Source organism: Triturus cristatus, chromosome 7, assembly GCF_964204655.1.
Source record: "Triturus cristatus chromosome 7, aTriCri1.1, whole genome shotgun sequence".
Classification (NCBI taxonomy): domain Eukaryota; kingdom Metazoa; phylum Chordata; class Amphibia; order Caudata; family Salamandridae; genus Triturus; species Triturus cristatus.
The window spans coordinates 1,127,102,001-1,127,122,278 of NC_140590.1; the positions used below are offsets into that span (position 1 = coordinate 1,127,102,001).

General features: G+C 40.1%; 1 protein-coding gene across 3 annotated transcripts in view; it reads right to left on the minus strand.

The window, feature by feature from the left end:
- The window catches only part of LOC146811215 (uncharacterized), a 67,154-nt gene that overhangs the window by 27,685 nt on the left and 19,191 nt on the right, over positions 1-20,278 (minus strand). For all 3 annotated transcript variants that reach the window (XM_085618250.1, XM_085618249.1, XM_085618248.1), the window contains exons 8-15: positions 18,496-18,570; positions 15,920-15,985; positions 11,388-11,420; positions 7,873-7,905; positions 4,536-4,568; positions 4,051-4,083; positions 3,313-3,345; positions 3,120-3,152 (exon numbers count right to left, since the gene is read on the minus strand). In XM_085618250.1, coding sequence (XP_085474376.1) covers positions 3,120-3,152; positions 3,313-3,345; positions 4,051-4,083; positions 4,536-4,568; positions 7,873-7,905; positions 11,388-11,420; positions 15,920-15,985; positions 18,496-18,570 — 339 coding nt within the window. The remainder of the gene's footprint in view (positions 1-3,119; positions 3,153-3,312; positions 3,346-4,050; positions 4,084-4,535; positions 4,569-7,872; positions 7,906-11,387; positions 11,421-15,919; positions 15,986-18,495; positions 18,571-20,278) is intronic.

A 20,278-nucleotide genomic window follows, 5' to 3' on the forward strand; every position in this document is an offset into this window, starting at 1 on the left:
TTGCTAACAAAAGTGTTCATTAAATTTGTAAAGGGAGCCGTTTCATCGCCCCCTCACTCATACCAGTATTTGCATTCCCTGCCCTCCAGCCATTGTAATGCAGGTAATACACTTCCACTCCTTGGGAAGCTATTCTCATCTTCCATCTCGTGCCAATGCAAATCAGAGGTATTTAAATGTATCCAACTCTGCTGTATAATTAATACTCTGATTCGAACCTGTGGATGAAAGGCAGGATGTCTTTTTCAATGTGTACATTATTTCCAAGGTATTTTCTCGAAATATGCATCCAGCCATTATCTTTCACTTTTCAATTTCAGCCCTTGAGCTCATAAACTGACCTGGCTGGATCATTTGTCTAGCAGTAGTGTAGCAACAAAGAGATGGTTGTATCTGCTTCTAGTACCTATTAAAAATTTCTGATATAGCACAATCTTCACAAGTACATAATGTTGCTTCTTTATACATCCTTGCATCCTCAAACAGCATGCTGTCTCAAAAATATTCACTACAGTCCTTGAATCCGGCATTTAAAAACTTCCTTTGATTAAAATTCTGTTTGCCGCCTCTCCTTTTTTATTCTCTCTTTCAAATGTCTCTCTTCATCCCTTCCAGGCTCTGCATGCCTCCTCTGTCTCAGGACAACCTACTATGACAAATGCATGTTTGACTATTCTCTATTTCATCAAATTTCTCCCAACTCATTTACACGATCACAATCTTCCCTCCTTCTGCTGAAAGTCATACCTCTGCAACCTAATCATAATTAATCTCTTCTAACTCCTGCATTTAATCCCATCAACCATGTGCCACAGACCCATACAGCCATCACATACCTAATCACCGACCTATACAGCCACTCACACACACATACTCTCAAATGTTACAGGATACTGTTAGGAAATCCATTTTTTTTAAACCTTTGAAATTCATTTGAAAAACAATGTTTACAGGGACATTATGGATAGGAAATAAAATTTAACAATGCTTCAAAATTCACTTATAAAATCAAAGATTACAGTGTTGTTATAGTTAGAAAATAGAATTTAAAAAACCTTAGAAATTCAGTAAAAGAAAAAAGTTACTGGGACTTTATACTTAGGCTCAGATGTTACACGCAAAACACCATGGATATTCAGCATTTATAGTTACCTGAGCTAACTATAACGTATGCCCCCGCACTGCACTTCTTATGATCTCGCCTAGTACATCACTCATGACATGATCAGTGACATCACTGATGACATCTCAAATGACATCACTGCTGGCATCATCTAGTGAGTGTAAGTGTTTTGTTAACATTTCTGAAACTTAAAGATAAATACTAATCTACCCTATACGTTAAATTACTATACTCTCTCTACTACTGATGAGTAATACTATTTCTAAAGTGTCATCTGAGTGGCTGTGTGACTGTATCACTGTGTGAGTGGATGTCTGAGTGGCTGTATAGGCATGTGAGTGGGTTTGTACCTGGCTGCATGGCTCTGTCAGTTGATGTGTGAGTGGTATCCATTGTTGTTTTAAAATATGTTCCTACAGTGATGCTACATTTCCTAGGGTGTCCTTATGAGAAAAACAGTTGGAACACAGCAGCCTCAGCCACGTGTGTTCTGACATTGCAAGCCCTACCATGCTTGCCTTAACCACACATATGCCTTGACAGCGCATATGCCTTAACCACGCATATGCGTGGTCAAGTTGCTGGCTAGCTGGCCGAAGAGCAGGAAGCAGGAAGAGGAAGGATTGCAAGGCGGTGAGGTAAGTGGGGTTTTGGGGTGGTGGTAGTTTGTAGGGGATGGGGGTAGTTATGGGGGCTAGGATAGTTTTGGGGGCTTGGGGGTCTGGTAGTTTTCAGGGCTGGGGGGTCATGAGTTTTAGGGCTCAGGGTAGGGGACATAAAAGGGAATGTTTATAGGCTGGGGGGCCGTTGGGCTGGTGCAGGGGGCAGGCGGGGTAGGTTTTAGGTGGTAGGACTGGTTTTAGGGCTCAGGGAGGGTGGCTGGTTTTGGAGTACTTTTTAGGTGGCTGGGTTTTAGGGCTGAGGCCAGGGGACAGGAAAGGGGCAGTTTACAGTTCGAGGGGGCAGTTGGGCAAGGGGCAGGGGGCAGGGGGAGGTGGGGAAGGTTTAACAGGGTGGGGATGTTTTTAGGGCTCAAGAAGGGGGCTGGGGTAGGAGTAGTATTTTGAGGAATGGGGGTTGAATTTTAAGGATCAGGATAGACGTCAGGGTAGTTTATATGCCTGGGATGGATAGATTAGATGGTAGGGGGCAATTTTTAGGGATTAGGGGAGAGGGACAGGAGTGTGATCTTTACCACACATGTCCCTTTACCAGTCATGTATTTACCATAAAATTGCGTGGTTAAGGCATGCGTGGTAAAGGCATGTGTCGTAAAGACACGGTCATGGTTAAGACCGCGTGGTAAGGCATGAGTTGTATAGGCATGCGATGTTCCATCACACAAACTCCATATGGACACTTTTTCCTGAAGACTGGTACACCAATGCAATTTCCCTTTCCGGGAAACTGGTTTTAGACATTTGTTTGCATCACTTACTAGCAGGTGTGATCTCCACCTACCAGTATGAAATAATTACCTCTTATCCCATGCTCTTCTGCCTTTAATATCGTATTACTCTTTTCAACTGATTGGCTCACTCAGAGAATTGACATAGATACAGGAATGGGATGACACAGTGTGCATATATATGTACGGTATAGTCACACCTTTAGTTATGAACTTGAGCAGTAGCTTATTGATCTGCCATTAAGTGGTCTCAATACTCCTGAGCTTGAAACACGGAAACTTTGACTTTAACTAAAATCACAGGAATCACCACTAATGTAGTTTTATCTTTTTAATTTTGTAAACAAACACTGTTGTATTTAAACCACTATCCTTGTCATCAAACAGAGCTGATTTTTTGTAAAAGGGATGGTGACATCTTCTAAAACTAGTGGATAAAATGTCATGTAACAACCAAGAGTCGTGAAGCCCTATCTCAATGGAAATATGCTATCAACAGCCCCTACTCATAATTTTTGTACAATGAAAAGACATGAGTAATATAAATGTATAATTTATATGATATAGATGTATATATATTTTCCTTACTGTAGCTCCGGCTCCTATGTTCGTAACACCTTTCTAGAGGACAAATAGAGGACAGCATTAGTAGAGAGGAAGGTGTAATACTATAAAATATGATTCATTTATAGATCAAAAGCAATCCATATGTGAGACCAACAGTTTTCAGCAGGAGTTCCCCTTCACACTTCAACGATATAGAATCAGAGCTAAAGCTTACCACAAGTCCGGTTAGTGCATTTCCAATACCGCCCTGGGGAACAAATACACATCAGGTTAGCAGGGAATGAGACACATTGTTAAGTCTTCTGCAGGCAATATATGTTGGCGGGACTTTAGCAGTGACATACCTATCAAAGGTGCAGCAGACAGTAAGGTTGAGGGGGGTACCTTCAGATTTCCCAACAATTATGCTGGCATATCTTGTTAAAATACATTATGAGAAGCAGAACAGGGGGGCTTAAGAGCCAATGGAAAGAGAGGATTGTTAGACGTACTTAAAACACAATAGTTTTCAAACTAACCAAGTTTTAGGGCAGAGACTAGAGACAGAGAGAGGGAGAATGTCAGTGTGTGTTTGTCAGTGTGGGCATGTAAAGATCCAGGCTTAAATTTGACAGTGACTTCACCATACCAGACTGAAAGCCTCTATACCCAATTATATACTACAAATACACCCCCCTCCTCCCCCCAAAGCTCCGCCCCTGGCAGCAGGTCCAAAGGATACTGAAAATTGTGAACAGTAGCAGCAGCATAGATTGTGACATAAATCTAAATATGATGTTTATATTGGTGAGGTGTAACGGCCTATTCTGCAGGGAAAAGAGAAAACAGCAATACTGGGAGGAGGGGGTGGAATATTGTAAAACATGATTGCATTATCAGTCAGAATCAATCAAATGGGGCTATCTGTTTCTTGCAGGCTCCCTCGCCTGTGCTCATTCAAGGTAATGCTTACCGCAACTCCACCTAACACATTAGCAGCACCGCCCTGCAAGACAAAATAAAGAATAACTGAGCAGCTGGCTGATACACTGTAATGTCTGCTATCGGGAATCGGTGTGGGAGGGACTTTGGCAGAGGAATAGACATCAATGGGACAGCAGTTGCAGTGGCTTAAGGGGCCCAATGCATCTCAGACATGGCTGTTTTTACTAAACAATTGAGATTTTGGGGTTTGTTTTCAACCCTTGCATGTGGGCCCATGGCACCCTTTCTGCACCACTGGAATTTGGTATCTTATGGGCCCACACATGCATGTTGTGTTGCAGTAGAGTCAACATTGCAGTTATTGTATTTATGATGAAGAACAGTAGTGGCAGGGTAGATTGTGACACACTTCAAAACATGCAACAGATATGGTCAAATACAACTCAAGCATGGAAATATAATTTCTTCAAAATAATCCCTAATGCACCTATAGAATATGATTTAAATTTGTACCACGATTCCGGTGACCAAATGTTCCGCACCACCCTGGAGGAGGTAAAAAAGTCTGAATTAGAGGGGAGAACAAAACCTGTGTTGCAAAATTTCATTAAGTGCTGTAGGGTGGTCTGTCCTGTGAGAATCATATGTAGCAATGAGCATTTGTTTCACTGTGATTAACACTGCTCTATTAATTACCACAGAAAAATGACCGGAAAACAATTTTAGCAGAGAAGAATGTTGCTCACTCCAAAACATGAAGGATGACCACCTCTCAAGGCTCAGATGGAATTGTTTTTTGCACTGGCATAATTAGCAAAATTTCATGTCATTTTTTATAATCAAATGTGAACTATTATGCCACATTGCATGATTACATGTTGTTAGGAAATTTTGCCATTTGTAGTAAATTTGGTTACTGTGAATGGGCAGGAAGAAATCGAATGACATAATGAAAGCAGTCTTTGTTTGCAGATTTTTGCACCATTTAATTTCCATCAGAGCAGAATGCATATTCCACTGATCTATGAACATATTTTAAATCAAAGTTGCATCCACCTGCTAAAGTTCAAACGCCACCCTTTGCAAGTAACATATCAGCATTGACAAAGTGAGAGTGACAAATTGCGAAACCTATCAGGAGATAGATACCATGTAAATGACAAGAGTGGGGTTTCTATATATTCAGCAGTGGTATTTACCTCTCTCTATGATCTTGGCCCCGTTATGGAGGCCTGTATTGGAGGATCAGGTATTTCTGTGAATGTGACACTTGAATGCGGACAAACCGTCATTTATGAGTAAAAATATTCACTTGTGCTCACGCATGGGGTTGCACATACTTAAATTCCTCCAATGAGGCAGAATGTCCTGTAGGAATAACTCTGCTCAATAAGAAATGTTATGGTTAATCAAGGCCAAGGGATTTCTACCAAATGAATGTCCTTGAAGCGTTGTGAGTACTCACAAACGTTTGTCAGGCACGTTCCCATTAGGAGATTTCTGATTGAAAACCACTGTTCCTCATGAAAAGTTGCAACTATTCTTTATATGTGAAAGTTTATGCAAGTGATTCATCGTGAGACTTTTCAGTCGCAGGCTCATGAAGCAGGGCTAACATTCTATGGTCCGACTACATGGGAGCAGATTTGCTACACTGACATTATATTATCTGTAAACAACTTCTTTTCTGAACGTAAATTCACATTTTGCAAAGAACAAAGGTGAGTTTTCAATGAAGAGCAATGTATTACACACCCATGCTCAACATAGGACTGCAAATACATTTCTGAAAGGGGCATGTTTAAATGTCAGGATATGAAGGCAACTCGTAAGCATAAACATACAAATGTATATTCGAGACCTTGATGAATTCGGCGATTCTGACCATCACACACTTTTACATGAATGTGTAATGTAATAAGAAAAGTTAAGGGTTGTGTTTTCTAAATTTAAGTCTTAATAAAAGTGCTAGGACTGGACCAAAATGACCACATTATTGTCTGTTTAATTATTCCCTCACAAGCAGAATGCCCATACTGAATAATATGTAATGCAAAAGGTTGAGACTAATACAATGTTTTGCAAAAGCATGCAGTTTAATGCACTTTACATAATTGACTTTAAATAATAATGAAATCCTTATGCAAGCACCAAAATGAATGATGTGACTTCTAGACTTTTGTTCTCAGTATTGATGTGCGCATAACAGAGGACTTTGGGCCTAATTTAGAATTTGGCAAATGGTATAGTCTGTCACAAATGTGACCGATATCTTGCCTACCATATTACAAATGCCATTGAACATGCTGTACGATAGCCGACTGAAAAGGCAGTCCCTTCAGGATCTCCTGGTCTCTGGATCATCGTTCTGGCATGGATCACAATGCAGCCCCTCCATCTAGCCACGCATGTTCCGGAGTTGAGTGAGACTATCGCTCGATCTCCCATGGCAGACAGTGGAGCCCAGGATCATGGAATGGGGCATTACAGCAAGAACAATACAACAACAAAGGAGAGGGGTAATGCAGGAGACCACCATCTTGGCGGTGAAGCCCACTCCAGCGGGAGGGTGGTGTGCTTTGTGGCCCGGCCTGGGCTTGTCTGACGTGTGCTCCCGGGTCCGCTGATGTGCTCCCCCATGCCCAGTAACCAGTACATAGAAGGCTGCTGAGCACCATCGGGTGTTTAGGGAGGCTGCTGCTGATCTTTGGCCTTGTGACTCCGGGTCCAATGCCAATGCACTGCTGTGCCCAGCCAACTGGTACCAAGGACTCTATTTTGGCTGACATGGAGGCCCCAACACAGTGCCAAAGGTGAGCCGGTGTGCCGGTGGCCCCCTCTAACTTGGACATCCCTGCGACCCAAACCACTCTGACGCTACCCCTCCCACATCTCAAACCCCAGTCTATGTGCTGGGTTCAGCAAAACTGAAGCAAACTTCTGTACCCCCATCGACACCCTACAGGCCCCCGGGCATCTCTGCTGCTGCCTTGGAGAGGTTTTGGCAAACGGGACTACGGTTGTGAAAGACATCTGAACTTCACCAGCTCTAGGATTCCTCCAGGAATGCAGCCCATGAGTGCAACAGCCCCTAAAGGCCTGCCTGAATGTGCCCTTCAAGAACTCCAGCAATGGGCAGATCATGCTCTGTAAAAATGTGATATATATTTGTCCAACCCTAATCGCTTCAACTCTTCTTAAAATGTAATCATGGGTGAATTTGAATCTTGCATATATGTAACTGTAGTAGACATTTGTACTTACTACCATTATTACGTGAGTTTGGATTTTTTTGTTTCGTATATTTTATGTTATTCGAGTACTCTGAAGTCCTTATATAATGTAACTGATTCTATTGTAAAGCACTCTGACACCTTCGGGTAAAGTTTGAGCTATATAAAAACGCATAAATAAATCAATCAAATGTGACAGATATGTGACAGATATCCTTTCCTCTTATTACACGTGCCTTTGGATATAAAGTACTTGTAATAGGGTGGACAAGACATTAGTCACATTTGTGAAGCAGTAGCCTGGCCGCCGAACTCTAATTGAGGCCTTAACCACTAGAGTTGAGTTTAAAACTCATTGTACAGAATGGACAATATTGGAGAGACTTCGGAGCAGGTGGTCGATATTCCTCACTTTCTTAATAATAATTGCAGAGGTATATTTCTTACCATGTAAAATTGTTTTAAACCAATTATTCAACTGTACATAGTGTGCGTGTGTGTGTGTGGATGCATGTGTGTAGAGGGGTTCAAGGAGGGCTAGTACTCGGAGGTGTTGCAACGCATATAAATGAGAGAGTTTGTGACAAATTATTTTTTAAATTAGAGACTGATCTTACCACAAGGCCTCCTGCTGCATTAAGAATGCCTCCCTTCAGGAAAGAAACAAGAAACAATTAAAGAGGGAAACCTTTCACCTCACCACACAGAAATATGAAACTGCATATGAATAGCATTTTCAGCATTAGAACCAGGCAAGTTTAGAACAATAATGGACAAAGACAATAGAATTAGAAGGTTTAAAGGACATTTTTACAAAATGATGACAATGTAAATGTCAACACGAAATGTTGGGATGTATACTTGTATTTTTAATGATGCTCATGTCTTCCTTCTCCATGGAGCTAAACTGGTAGAGATTCTAAAGAAGGATCCTAACACCATTGAAATATTGCATCCAAGCCCCTAAGCTTTCCTGCAATGATGCTGCCCAAAACATTCTACCAACTTGCAGGTATATTCACACCATATAATATCTGTAGGGGCAAACCCTATGTGTTTAAACAGACAGAACTAATATCATGTGGCAGTGTTGCTTTACTCTCTCTCTCTCTCTCTCTCTATCTCTGGGTATATATATATATACATATATACATGAATATATATATAGTTATGGGTTGTGGCCATGACAATACCTGCACTTTAACCTTTCTATGTTTCAATGATTTTCTTGGGAAAATATATAACATCTAATCTTTTTGGGAGGGTACAGCTCCCCCTCTCCCACCTCATTTGTTTTAACCCTCTCCATCTTTCTACCTATAATCGAGGAATGTGTGTGTGTGTGTGCATGTATATATATACATATATGTATATATATGAATATATATATGCAAAGAATGTAAAAATCAAAGGTTAAAGCTTAGTTACAGTTAAGAAAACTATATTTAACCTTTCTTTTCTATGTTCCAATGTTTTTGCAGTTTAACTTTTGTTTGTATAGAAACAAAAGATTAAATACAGTTTTCTCAACTGTAACTAAGCTTTAACCTTTGATATATATATATATATATATATATATATATATATATATATATATATATATATACATATATATATATTCACTTAAAAAACCATAGGTTTCACACACGTTATAGTTAGGAATTAGCATTTAAAAAACCTTGCAAATTCACTTAAAAAACCATAGGTTTCACACAGGTTATAGTTAGGTGGACATTTCCCTCGTAAAAAACCAATGAAATTCCCCCGTTATAGTTAGTTCAGATAACTATAACTCGCACGCCCGCAATCCACTGCTGATGACGTCAGATATTACATCACTGATGACAAATGTGTCTTTCTGAAAAATAAATATTTGTAATATATGTATAGCTAAAGATTAATGGAAGAAGACATGGGTAAATAAGTGTCTAAATACAGTGATATAATATCTGGCATCATCAGCAGTGGATTGCGGGCGTGCGAATTACAGTTATCTGAACTAACTATAACGGGGGAATTTTTCCGAGGGAAATGTCCACCTAACTATAACCTGTGTGAAACCTATAGTTTTTTAAGTGAATTTGCAAGGTTTTTTAAATGCTAATTCCTAACTATAACGTGTGTGAAACCTATGGTTTTTTAAGTGAATATATAAATATGTATATATATATATATATATATATATATATATATATATATATATATATATATATATATATATATATATATTTATATATATATATATGTATATCTCAAAGGTTAAAGCTTAGTTACAGTTAAGAAAACTGTCTTTAATCTTTTGTTTCTATACAAACAAAAGTTAAACTGCAAAAACATTGGAACATAGAAAAGAAAGGTTAAATATAGTTTTCTTAACTGTAACTAAGCTTTAACCTTTAATTTTTACATTCTTTGCATATATATATTCATATATATACATATATGTATATATATACATGCACACACACACACACACATTCCTCGATTATAGGTAGAAAGATGGAGAGGGTTAAAACAAATGAGGTGGGAGAGGGGGAGTTGTACCCTCCCAAAAAGATTAGATGTTATATATTTTCCCAAGAAAATCATTGAAACATAGAAAGGTTAAAGTGCAGGTATTGTCATGGCCACAACCCATAACTAACAGAATAGTCATACAAACAATAACATGCACACCACTAACAATGCGTATGAATCCACAATATTTATGTCAATAAATAATATCTCATACAAACAAAATGTAATTAAATAACATATAATCAAATCAATAAATGATTTTTCATTCATAGTTGCTCCTGTCAGAGTGTGGGGGGTGGACAAGTGACATGTAATCTCATCTATACTGTGGTTTACCACCATTGAAATTACATCTTTCTTATTTAGGGTGAGCTCATGAGCATGGCATTTGGTTTTTAAGTTAAGGTTTGCATATAAAAGTGCCTGCAAGTGTCTGAAAAACAACACATTAGCGCTCTATTAAACGATGAATGATTAAATTATTTACTGAACATCAGTAACATTTCAACCGGAAACATTCACAAAAATAGCGGTATCAAAGCACAGAGCAGTGGGGATGAGGTGTATATCCTAAAATATTCAACAGCTAGTGATGGGTACATTATACCAGTAGTCTAGATAGCACTGGAGAAGACATCATTAAATAAACATTCACAGATTAGGACGTTGTATCTGGGGAGTGTACTTTGTAACTGATTAATTTCCCAGTTAATGGTAAAAGAATGAATCACAATCTTTCAGCAAATTAATGTGCATTTTCCCCAAATATGAGTACATAATTATTAAGGGAAGCCTGATTCACAAACATCAACGTTAAAAAATATGATGTGGGTTCTCAGATCTTTTTGTTGTTACATGTTAGGTATACAGCCCAGATTTAGTCACACAAAAGTGAGACAAACTCAGCACAAAGTATTGTGCTATACTTTACTTTCCAACTCAAATAATGATTTGCATTGGAATGTTGCCTAAAATTACACGTTGTGCTTCTTTGCATCAAGAGGATTTACCATGGGTGGTACATTGGAATTCCCATGCAACCGTCTATGAGTTTTGACACAGCTCCTTTCGTACTAACATTTGTAGACAAGTATTTGTGCCAAAACTTTATGCGTCTTCTAGGCCTGCGTGAAAGTCACAGGAACAGACATTATTACCACTCTGCAAGTATTCTGCACCGTACAGCACACATAGGAAGCTGGAACAGTATTACAGCATGGTTTTTGTACTGGAAGGGTCCCTTTCCAGTACATAAACTGTGCTTGACAGAACCCCCTTGCACTGTGATGCAAGGGTGTGAGCTTTGACGGATGGCAGTCCAAAGTGAGCCAGTGTGGGGTGAGAGGAGAACACTGCCATATCTCAGTATACATGGTGCTCTTCTGTTCTCCTCTTTCAGTCAATGCAGCCACACTGCTCTGCATGAAAGGTTAGTAAATCCGGCCTGTGATGAATACCTAACACTTAATGAAACACAAATGTGCCCAGGAGAGGAAGTGCATTTTTATCAGAAAGCCTTACTGAGAAGATTTAAACATTTATAAAGTGATTCTGTCTGTGCAGGCAAACAGTAAACGTCATCATAAATTGGTTCAAACAATAAAGTGAACTTTACCACAAGACCTCCAGCTATTCCTGCAATTCCTCCCTGAAAAGAAGAGAGAACATTAATTAGAAGTACAGGATTTCAAAGAGAAAAGCCCTTACACAGTCATAGCCGGTTATGGAAAAGGCACAGAGACAGATTCAGAAATTACAAATAGTGTAAGCCTTTTTCAGGTGAACAAGATTTTAAAAAATACACAAAGCAAGGCTCTTTAAACCAAATGAAAAATCAATGGCCTTGAGGCAAAGAGGAATTTATGTCACAAGAGACCAATGCGCTTTTATTCCTGAATGATGCAAGAAAAATATATGTCTAAGTATGGAGGATTTAAGACTACTGATGACCCAGTAGCTCTTTGGCACTGGATTGCCAGGTCAAAAGTTTCAAAAAGCAGAGTCTCCAAAGGCGCCACTCCCTGAAACCTAACATCACCCCATCTCTAAATGAAGCAGAGGAATGGCATGTGTGGAGGGATGGTCGCCCTGCTGATTTATGGGGAGGCTCCTGCTCTGCCAAATCCTGAACAAGCCCCTTGGTCTCTCACTTTATGTCTATTCCTCTCCAGTATATATACCACTCTCTCTCCCTTTTCTACACCATCCAACTCTAAATGAAGTCTTAAATGAAGATCCCAGTGGCCCATCCTCTACCTGGGTCGTGAACACTACCATAATCTTCTACTTGTTAAAGGAACCTGAAATGTATTTCCCAATTAAGGCCCAGATGTACAAACACTTGGCATCAGGCTTGTGTTACTTTTGTAGCGCAAACTCCAAGCAAAGCATTCAGGTGGTATCTGCAATCTAACGCAAAGACCGATTTTTGTTGAATTGTAACCTACAGTAACACAGAGCTTAGCAATGGGCTGTCTTGCATTTATTTAGGTCAAGGGTGTGTGTCATGGGTGGCGCATGGGCATTCCCACGCAACCACCTGTATTTTTTTGCCTCAAATCCCTATCTACAAAGAATTATAGACAGGGATTTTCACCCAAATTCTGCACCTCCTCAAGGCAGGTTTAACGAGAAGAAATGTTTTCATTTCTCCATGTTTCTCCCATTTTGCATGTGTCCTGCATTGTACAGCACTCATGCAAAGTGGGAAACGCCTTAAAGCATAGTGATCCGGAAGAGAGCGCTTATAGTATAACACCTATGCTTTCCACAATGCAGAAACCCTTGCACTATTTCACAAGGGTGTCTGCATAGGGGAATGGCAGCTTTAAGTGCACCAACGTAGGGAGAGAGTAGAACAGCGTCATGTCTTAGAAAAATTGTCACTGTTCTGCTCTCTGCCCTCCATGCAGAGCAACTTTTCTGCTGCCATGCGTAACTTAAGTGATATGTAAATCAGGGCCTAGTTGTATATCACAGAGCAAAATAAAAAGTCACAAAATATTATTGTAGGAAGGTTGGATCTGACTGTATGGTTACCCCCACTTTTTGCCTGGTGTTTTTCTGGTTTTTGACTAGGCTGACTGGGATCCTGCTAGCCAGGACCCCAGTCTATCTGCTTTCTCCCTAAAATTGCAATGCATGTACTTTGGCACACTCCATATTGGATACTTGGGTAACCTTATAAGTCCCTAGTATATGGTCCCCATGTACACAGGGCATAGGCACCCCAGAGGCCTCCCATGGGCTGAAGCATGTATTATGCCACCCATGAGAGACCATGCAAAATGGAACTACAGGTCTGCTACTGCAACGTGTGTAAGCTGGTGCTTATACCACTTACCTTAGACATAGGTTCACTATATCTATTTGTCACTACACTTAAAATGTATAAGTCACTCCTATAGCAGGCCTTAACAATCCTGAAGGCAGGATGCTGTGTTTTATGTGAGAGAGTGGCCCTGCATGAGCAGAGCCTCTCTGCAGCCTTCGTGGACCATTCTCCCGTGTTGTCTGTGACTCAGCCGGACACATAGGTAGAGTTGCATTATGACCTCATGGTAAATGCTATCTCGAAAACAGCTGCATAGAAACATATCGTGTTTGGTATCAAACACCTTGGAATCATATCACCACACCAGTAACTGGTGTGGGAGGTATGATTCTACCATTCTGAAGTGACCTTCGTGGGGTCACTGGTCTAAACGGTGCCAGCCTTCTCGACTCGGACACCACAAAATAGAAGCTGCCAACCAGAGACATATTATTGCCCTCCTGCTGCTGAGCCAAGCTCGAGAAGAGGAAGGCAGCACAATAGGCATCCTGTCACAGGGAGGTGTAACCATCTCCCAAACAGGATTTAGTGTATGAGGCTGGGTGGGTGCACTCTGAGAGTGTCTGAAAGTCTGCACTTGTGCCACATTTGGTGTCCCTATGCATAGTCCAGCTCAAACCAGTTCTGGGAGCCATTGGTTCCTGCGCTGGCATGAATCTGGACAAAGGACATGGGTATAACCACCCCTGTGTCCTGCACCTCCCCTAGGAGGGTCCCCTGTATCTGTCCAACCCTCTCCCCTGGGTACAAAAGGGCTTACCTGGCTGTAAGATTTTAGATTTTACGTGGACAAGTTTCTACAAGAAGAAACCACTGACATTCAACAGTCTGGACACCCTGGACATCGCTGGACCCCGACTGGGCTCAACTTTGTCACCCTTTCCGTCCGAAGCTTAGTTTGTGCGTTTGCTACATCCAGGCTCCGTGCAGGACCTGTGGTGCACTTAAGACAACTGAAGAATCTCCCTTGGAGTGAAGGAGTCACTCCCCTGCATTCGCAGGCACCGAACCCCAACTGACTGGTCTGCTGCTCATGAGCTCCTGTGGAAGATTTCAGCAACACAGGAGATAGGTTTCCAAAGGTCCATGAGGTCGATCTGCCCTCTCATCAAGTTTGAGGCCAACATCTCTCGTAGGGACTGCATTACCCAAACCCCTGTGCACCGCGTCCATTTGCAGTTGCATATGCTTGTTGGCAATTCCTGAGCTTGTGCATTGGACTCCTTGTAGTCCTCACCCTGAGCAGTATTTGCACCTAAGGACTCTGGCCTCCTCGCACCAAGTGCTCCGTGGGTTGGTACTTTGCATTCTTATTCGTGGTCCCCTCACGACTTCTGGTCATTAGGCCTATGGGTCCTTCTTAAGGTCATCTTGATTTTTCATGGGCTTTCCTGGTTGCTCCAGACATGCCCTGACTCCCCATTGTTTGGTGAGTCCCCTGGACTTTGCTGGTCTGCACCGTAACCTGTTTAACCTTCCTGCATGGGTGGCTTTTGCCAAGGATTGTTGGTGCTCCCGCCGGACACCGACCCCCCAATTCGACACCGAATTGGACCTTCTACGTTCTTTGCCGCTGCCAAGGCTTGTTGGTGCTCCCACCGGACACTGACCCCTCAGTACTCGACATCCTTCGTGCGACAGCTCGCCTCCTTCTCCTGGTCATCCTAGACGGCTCCGGGTCCTCGCAACTGAAGAGTCAAGATCACAGTCAACACACCTGAAGCACCCGACATCGGTGGGCATTTGTCTACCGAGCCCCTGGTCACTCCAAAGTGACCCGGACTCTGTCCCCTCTGCTTTCAGGCTCTTCCCATCTAGAATCCACGTTTGGATTCCACCGGACTCTTTTCGTACTTCCAGCAGCAGCATTTCTTTGTTGAGGATCCGAATCAAAGGATTTCATAGGTTTAAATAGGTTTTGTATAAATAATTTAAGGACAACAATTAAGCCCTAGCAAGATACAATCTCCCTAACAGAAGGTTTCTAGTGTACCAGTCCTTCTGAGTGGCATTGGACATTTTTTAGTACTCAATGAGCTTGATATTTGGTAAAATCTCATGTTTGAATTTTGAATTATGTAGCATCTTTTTTTGCTTCGTACCTACCAAAACCGTACCTGGTGCCATCTGACATAAATATATTTTCCAAAATATTGTTAACATAAATATCACCCCATTAAACTTAATAATAGAAAAGCTACTCTTAATCAGACATTATTTTTTCAAACTTATTTAGGACAACATATTTATGCAGACGATATACTGGCATACTACAGCCTGGTTCATTTGGTCTTGTGCCAATCCATTCAGTGATTATAATATTGTTAACCAGAGTGAATCCATTCTGTGCTATAGATACATGCTCTGAAAATACATAAAAAAAATTAAATTCCCAGAAATAGATTTGCAGCAAACAAATAAGTTACTATATAGTTATGGTAAGAAAAAATGCTGCATTGCTTGCTGAAGTTCATCTACTCGTTTCATAATCTAGGTTGGACTGTTGCAGTGGACAGGGGTGAATCTTATGCATATTTACTTGAAATTTGAAAAAATATGTTATGATCAGACGAATGACTGATAGTGAAGCTTTGGTGTGATTGGGTTTGAGCACTCTACATTTTGTAGTGTGAAGAGTATCTCAGATGATGAGAAGTGGAGGTACATAGGAGTCATATGAAAATCACCTCTTGGCACTTAGTTCTCACTTCTGCCAGAATCCACTAGAAAATGTTTGCCTTTCTATCTTTCGATGTTTAAATTAGTAGGCATTGAACAGACAGGAATGTATGTATTAAAGAAAGAGCTTTTACCAATATTCCGGTCAAACATAGGCCAATTTCACCAGCAGCAAGTCCAAGGCCATGCAAAACTCCACCCTGTAAGAGGACAGAAGAAAATAAGCCACAGACACCTTCTAGTAGAAGTAGACCAGGCCACACAAACAACATATATTTGAACATTCAGATTGGTAAACTGGCTCCAAATCCCACAATTGCCTGTTACATCTATGGGGCAGATTTTCTCACAAAAGTTACACAAAATGTGTTTTGTGCTGGAAAGTTGGCTGAAACTAATATCCATTGATTTGCGGCAAGGGGGATGTTCCATGGATAGTACAAGGTTGTTTCCATGCAACCACCCACAGTTATTCATGCAAAACCTCATCTCCTAACAATAGTAGCCAAAGTTTTGCACCAAAAAAAAATGAATCTTTGAGGCAAGTGTAAAAAGAAGAAACATTTATATTTCTCTAAACTTTTCCAACTTTGCATATGTGCTGCAGACACATCCAAAGTTAGGAAAAGTTTTAAAGTTTGTCTAGGAACAGTATTTTGCAATAGAAGGGTACTCTTCCAGTACAAAACCTGTGCTAGACATGATGCAGAAAACTTTGTAATAAGGTGCAAGGGTGTGTGTATGTGGCGCTAGGGAACTTAAATGTGCACCAGTGCTAGGGGAGAGCAGGATATTTTAGAAGATATGGTGGTTTTCTGCTCTCCTCCTCTCTCGCAACACAGCCAGCAACTTTGGTTGCTGCACTGCATTCGTGACATCTTTGTAAATCTGAGCCTATGTACCTTCTAAGAACGAGGACTTGCACTGTCTGCAACACGTTTAAAAGCATGAAATGCAGTCATTGTTGTCAGATCTCTCATATACAGGCTACTTCGCCACAATGAACAGATCTGTGATTATGTTGTTAGTCACGTTCTTAGACACACTGATAATTCATTAGAGTCACTTAGCAGTCATTTCTTGGTTTGGTATCAATGATTATGGCCCTCTTAAAACACTTATGAGATTCTGTGCTCACATCTGTTTGCTAATCCTAATTTCTAGACTCACATTTGCAGAGCCTCCGTAATCACGAGAGATACCACTGTCTGAGGAAATATGAATACCACAGAGCTCAGTTTATCCTCTTTGCAGTATTACCTCCCAAACCACAATGTGCAGCTTGAAATGTGAGATAAAAGTTTAATATGTGGCATGTTCTCACATCTTGCATTGTATAATTTAGAGTGTTGCTCTTTTTCTCCACTCAGCATTTGCCAGATTTTGTCTGATGAAATTTGTTTTGGAATTTTTCACAACGTGTAACACAATATGGGAGCAAACTGCCATGTGCACTCAAATCCAGGTAACCAAGGCACTTCCAGCAGTGTCGCCTGCCATTTTCTCCAACAACACAATAAATATATGTCTCTGTCAGACCTGGACTGCAAAGTGGATCTGTATTACATTTATAATAGGTATTCTCTACATACCATGTTCTAAATACATGTATTTTTATATTGACATATATTTCATGTTAACATTAAACTCTGTTGGCATGTGTATCTAGACCTGTATAACTCTAATGATGTTTGCAACATGTTCTGAAACCTTTCAGAGTTTGAAACAAGATGAAGAAGACATCATGGACCTGATCAAAGTACTGGCTATATTCCTCTTTGTTCAACTACCAGTTGTATGACAAAATTCCAATGGCAACGAGGGATCCATCTTCCAGCAAGTGGGCTCTGCTTTCAAGAGCTCTGATGAAGATGGCTTTGATAGGCCACCCCCCCTATAGTCTAGTGATTCAGCAACGTATCCCAATGTTTCAAGGTTTCTCTAAGTAGTACTGCAATATTTACAAGTGGTTTGCACTGGAATATGCCTCCTATTGGCAAGTAGGTTCCGTAGGTTACTCCTCCATCTTAATGTGTGTTGGATTTACTGTTTCCTTTTGGTGAATTCATCTAACACCCATTTAATAGTTGTACAACTAAATATTAAAGCTCAGAATATCGAGATACAAGAATACTGTGGACAAACATCGTAGACCAAAATATCAAAAGTTAGTACACACAGCAGACGCATAGATTTACTATTCCCAACTTCACAGCTACATACCAGGAAGATGTATTTATCACAAAGGAACATATGCATGGAGTTAGGTACAGAAAATATATACTCACCTTTGGATAATTTGGATTCAATGTTTTATCCTCGAGATTTGTACACTATGAATATTCTGGCTTTGCTAATCAGAGGGCATACCTGTCTAATTGTTATTGATGTGCATAAGAATGTTTGCCTTTCTACGCAGACTGAATGAAAGCCCAAGCTATGTGAAGTAGTTTGCTGAGTGGTGGGTGGCAAGCAACCTAACTTTTATGGTGAGAAATATACACTCAATGTTGGCAGGTGTCCGGCTGACAGGTGGTAGAGAAACTTTACGATCTGCATCTTGTTGTAAAGTTCAGATATCACACTAAAAGGTTATCATGCATTAAGTGTATTGAAGAGTTTGTAAATGTAATGCAAAAACAAGTTTTATAAGTAGAGTTAATCAGGAAATTATCAAGCGCCATGTTTTTTTGTAAGAAAGTTAACCTACCAGTGCTCCTCCTAGACCAGCAAATAAACCATCGCAAGTACGTTCCACGTATGCAATGTCTCCATAATTTCCAGACTAAGAAAATTTTAGAGAAAGAGACATTATTGATTGTTAATTGATTACATTATTTTAATACCAGTTGAATAGATAGCCTTAAACATTTTTTTTAAAACATCACAACACAATGATCCTATGCTGCTTTGATGAAACATGGCTAAACATCTGTTTTCTTATTACACCCTCGTTATGAGAAGATGCAAGACCAAGGTAGGGCTTTCAAAATTAGGAACATACTGATTACACAGAGAGTGAACATTACATTTTGTACATCACCAAGATCATGAGCCAAAGATTTCTCTTTAGAAGAGTAACAGCAGTCATACCACATTGAAAGTTATTCAATAGGCAAATGAAAAAAATATAAAAATGAAAAGTCAGATGTATGTATTTAAAAATGTCGCAAGTGGTGGCACCTAGTGCTGTTAGAACTGAATCACTGATCAGAGAGAATAGAAAATAAGCATTGGCAAATCCAATAGGTCTGGCCTATTGTTAGGGGAAATGTTTGGTAACTATTTGCTGCGTTTGTGTCAGCCCCTGCTGTAATAGAAAATGTCATATAGAGAGAAGAGCCATTTTGTTGATTACACTGAGTTAGTAGAAGTAGGCTTTACTCTCAAACAAGAGTGTTATGAAAAGGAGCCAGAAGATGAAATTGACAATTTAACTGATAAAGTTAAAAGGTATAAATAATGAAATAGTGCATAGTATATATTTTTCACAAAAGACCAGCATTGTCATTGTATCTTTAAGAAAGCCTATGTGTGTGAATGTCTGTTATATCCTGCTAATGTTGATGCAATGCCAGTCTACCACCAGTGGAATGTTCATGTGATGATGCAGTCAGAATGTTGGGAATCTCCAGTGAGTAATGTCAGTTGACTGGGGCTGAGCTGCCTGCTGGCTGCTCCTGGTGGGGTCTTTATCTGATCTAGACTTGGTCTTTATTTGATCTTAATCTAATCTTCTTGTGATCCTGTACCATCTTCCAATAAACCTATTTAAATCATCACTACTGAATGGACCTGATTACTACAATGTCTTTACTATATAAAGAAAAAAGGTTGCAAATCCAACATGTTGGATTTGCAACCTTTTGCAATTAGTGAATGGCACTCTGTCCTTAGGGAAGGTATCAAACAACAAGCAACTCCATAATGAATAATCAATAAAATTTCCATTGAAATGCTGCCATTTCAGCAAAGTAAATACATTGGCATTTGTCTAATAACAGGACGACGCATCAGTCATTTCGAAAAGCTGTAAATGATAAAACACATATTGCTCACTATTTAGCAGTTTGGTAGGACAGGTAATATCGACCAACATGCATCACCTTTCTGTCTTGAGGTTGTATTTGTTTGTGATATGCTTAAACCTCAGTACCAAACCTAATATGTTTCAAGCGTTCTGATGTTTGATTTTTTGAGATACTGCTAACACATGTTATGGAGAATATATCACCTGCATATCCCCAGCAGTATTTATTTTCATTTTGCTGTAATGAACACTCAAGTTATTCAATCTTCTCTCCCTTCACAGTGAGTGCTTGAATCTGGCATTTTTGGAAATGCTGTCATCAGATCTAAACATTTCAAAAATGTCAGTTTCATGCGGAGTCTTTTACTTTCAATAGCCTTTGATTAAGGGACTGTGCTACATGCGGTCTCCCTATACATGGATGATGTCCTTCTTTACATACATGACATCCAACAGGGACTTG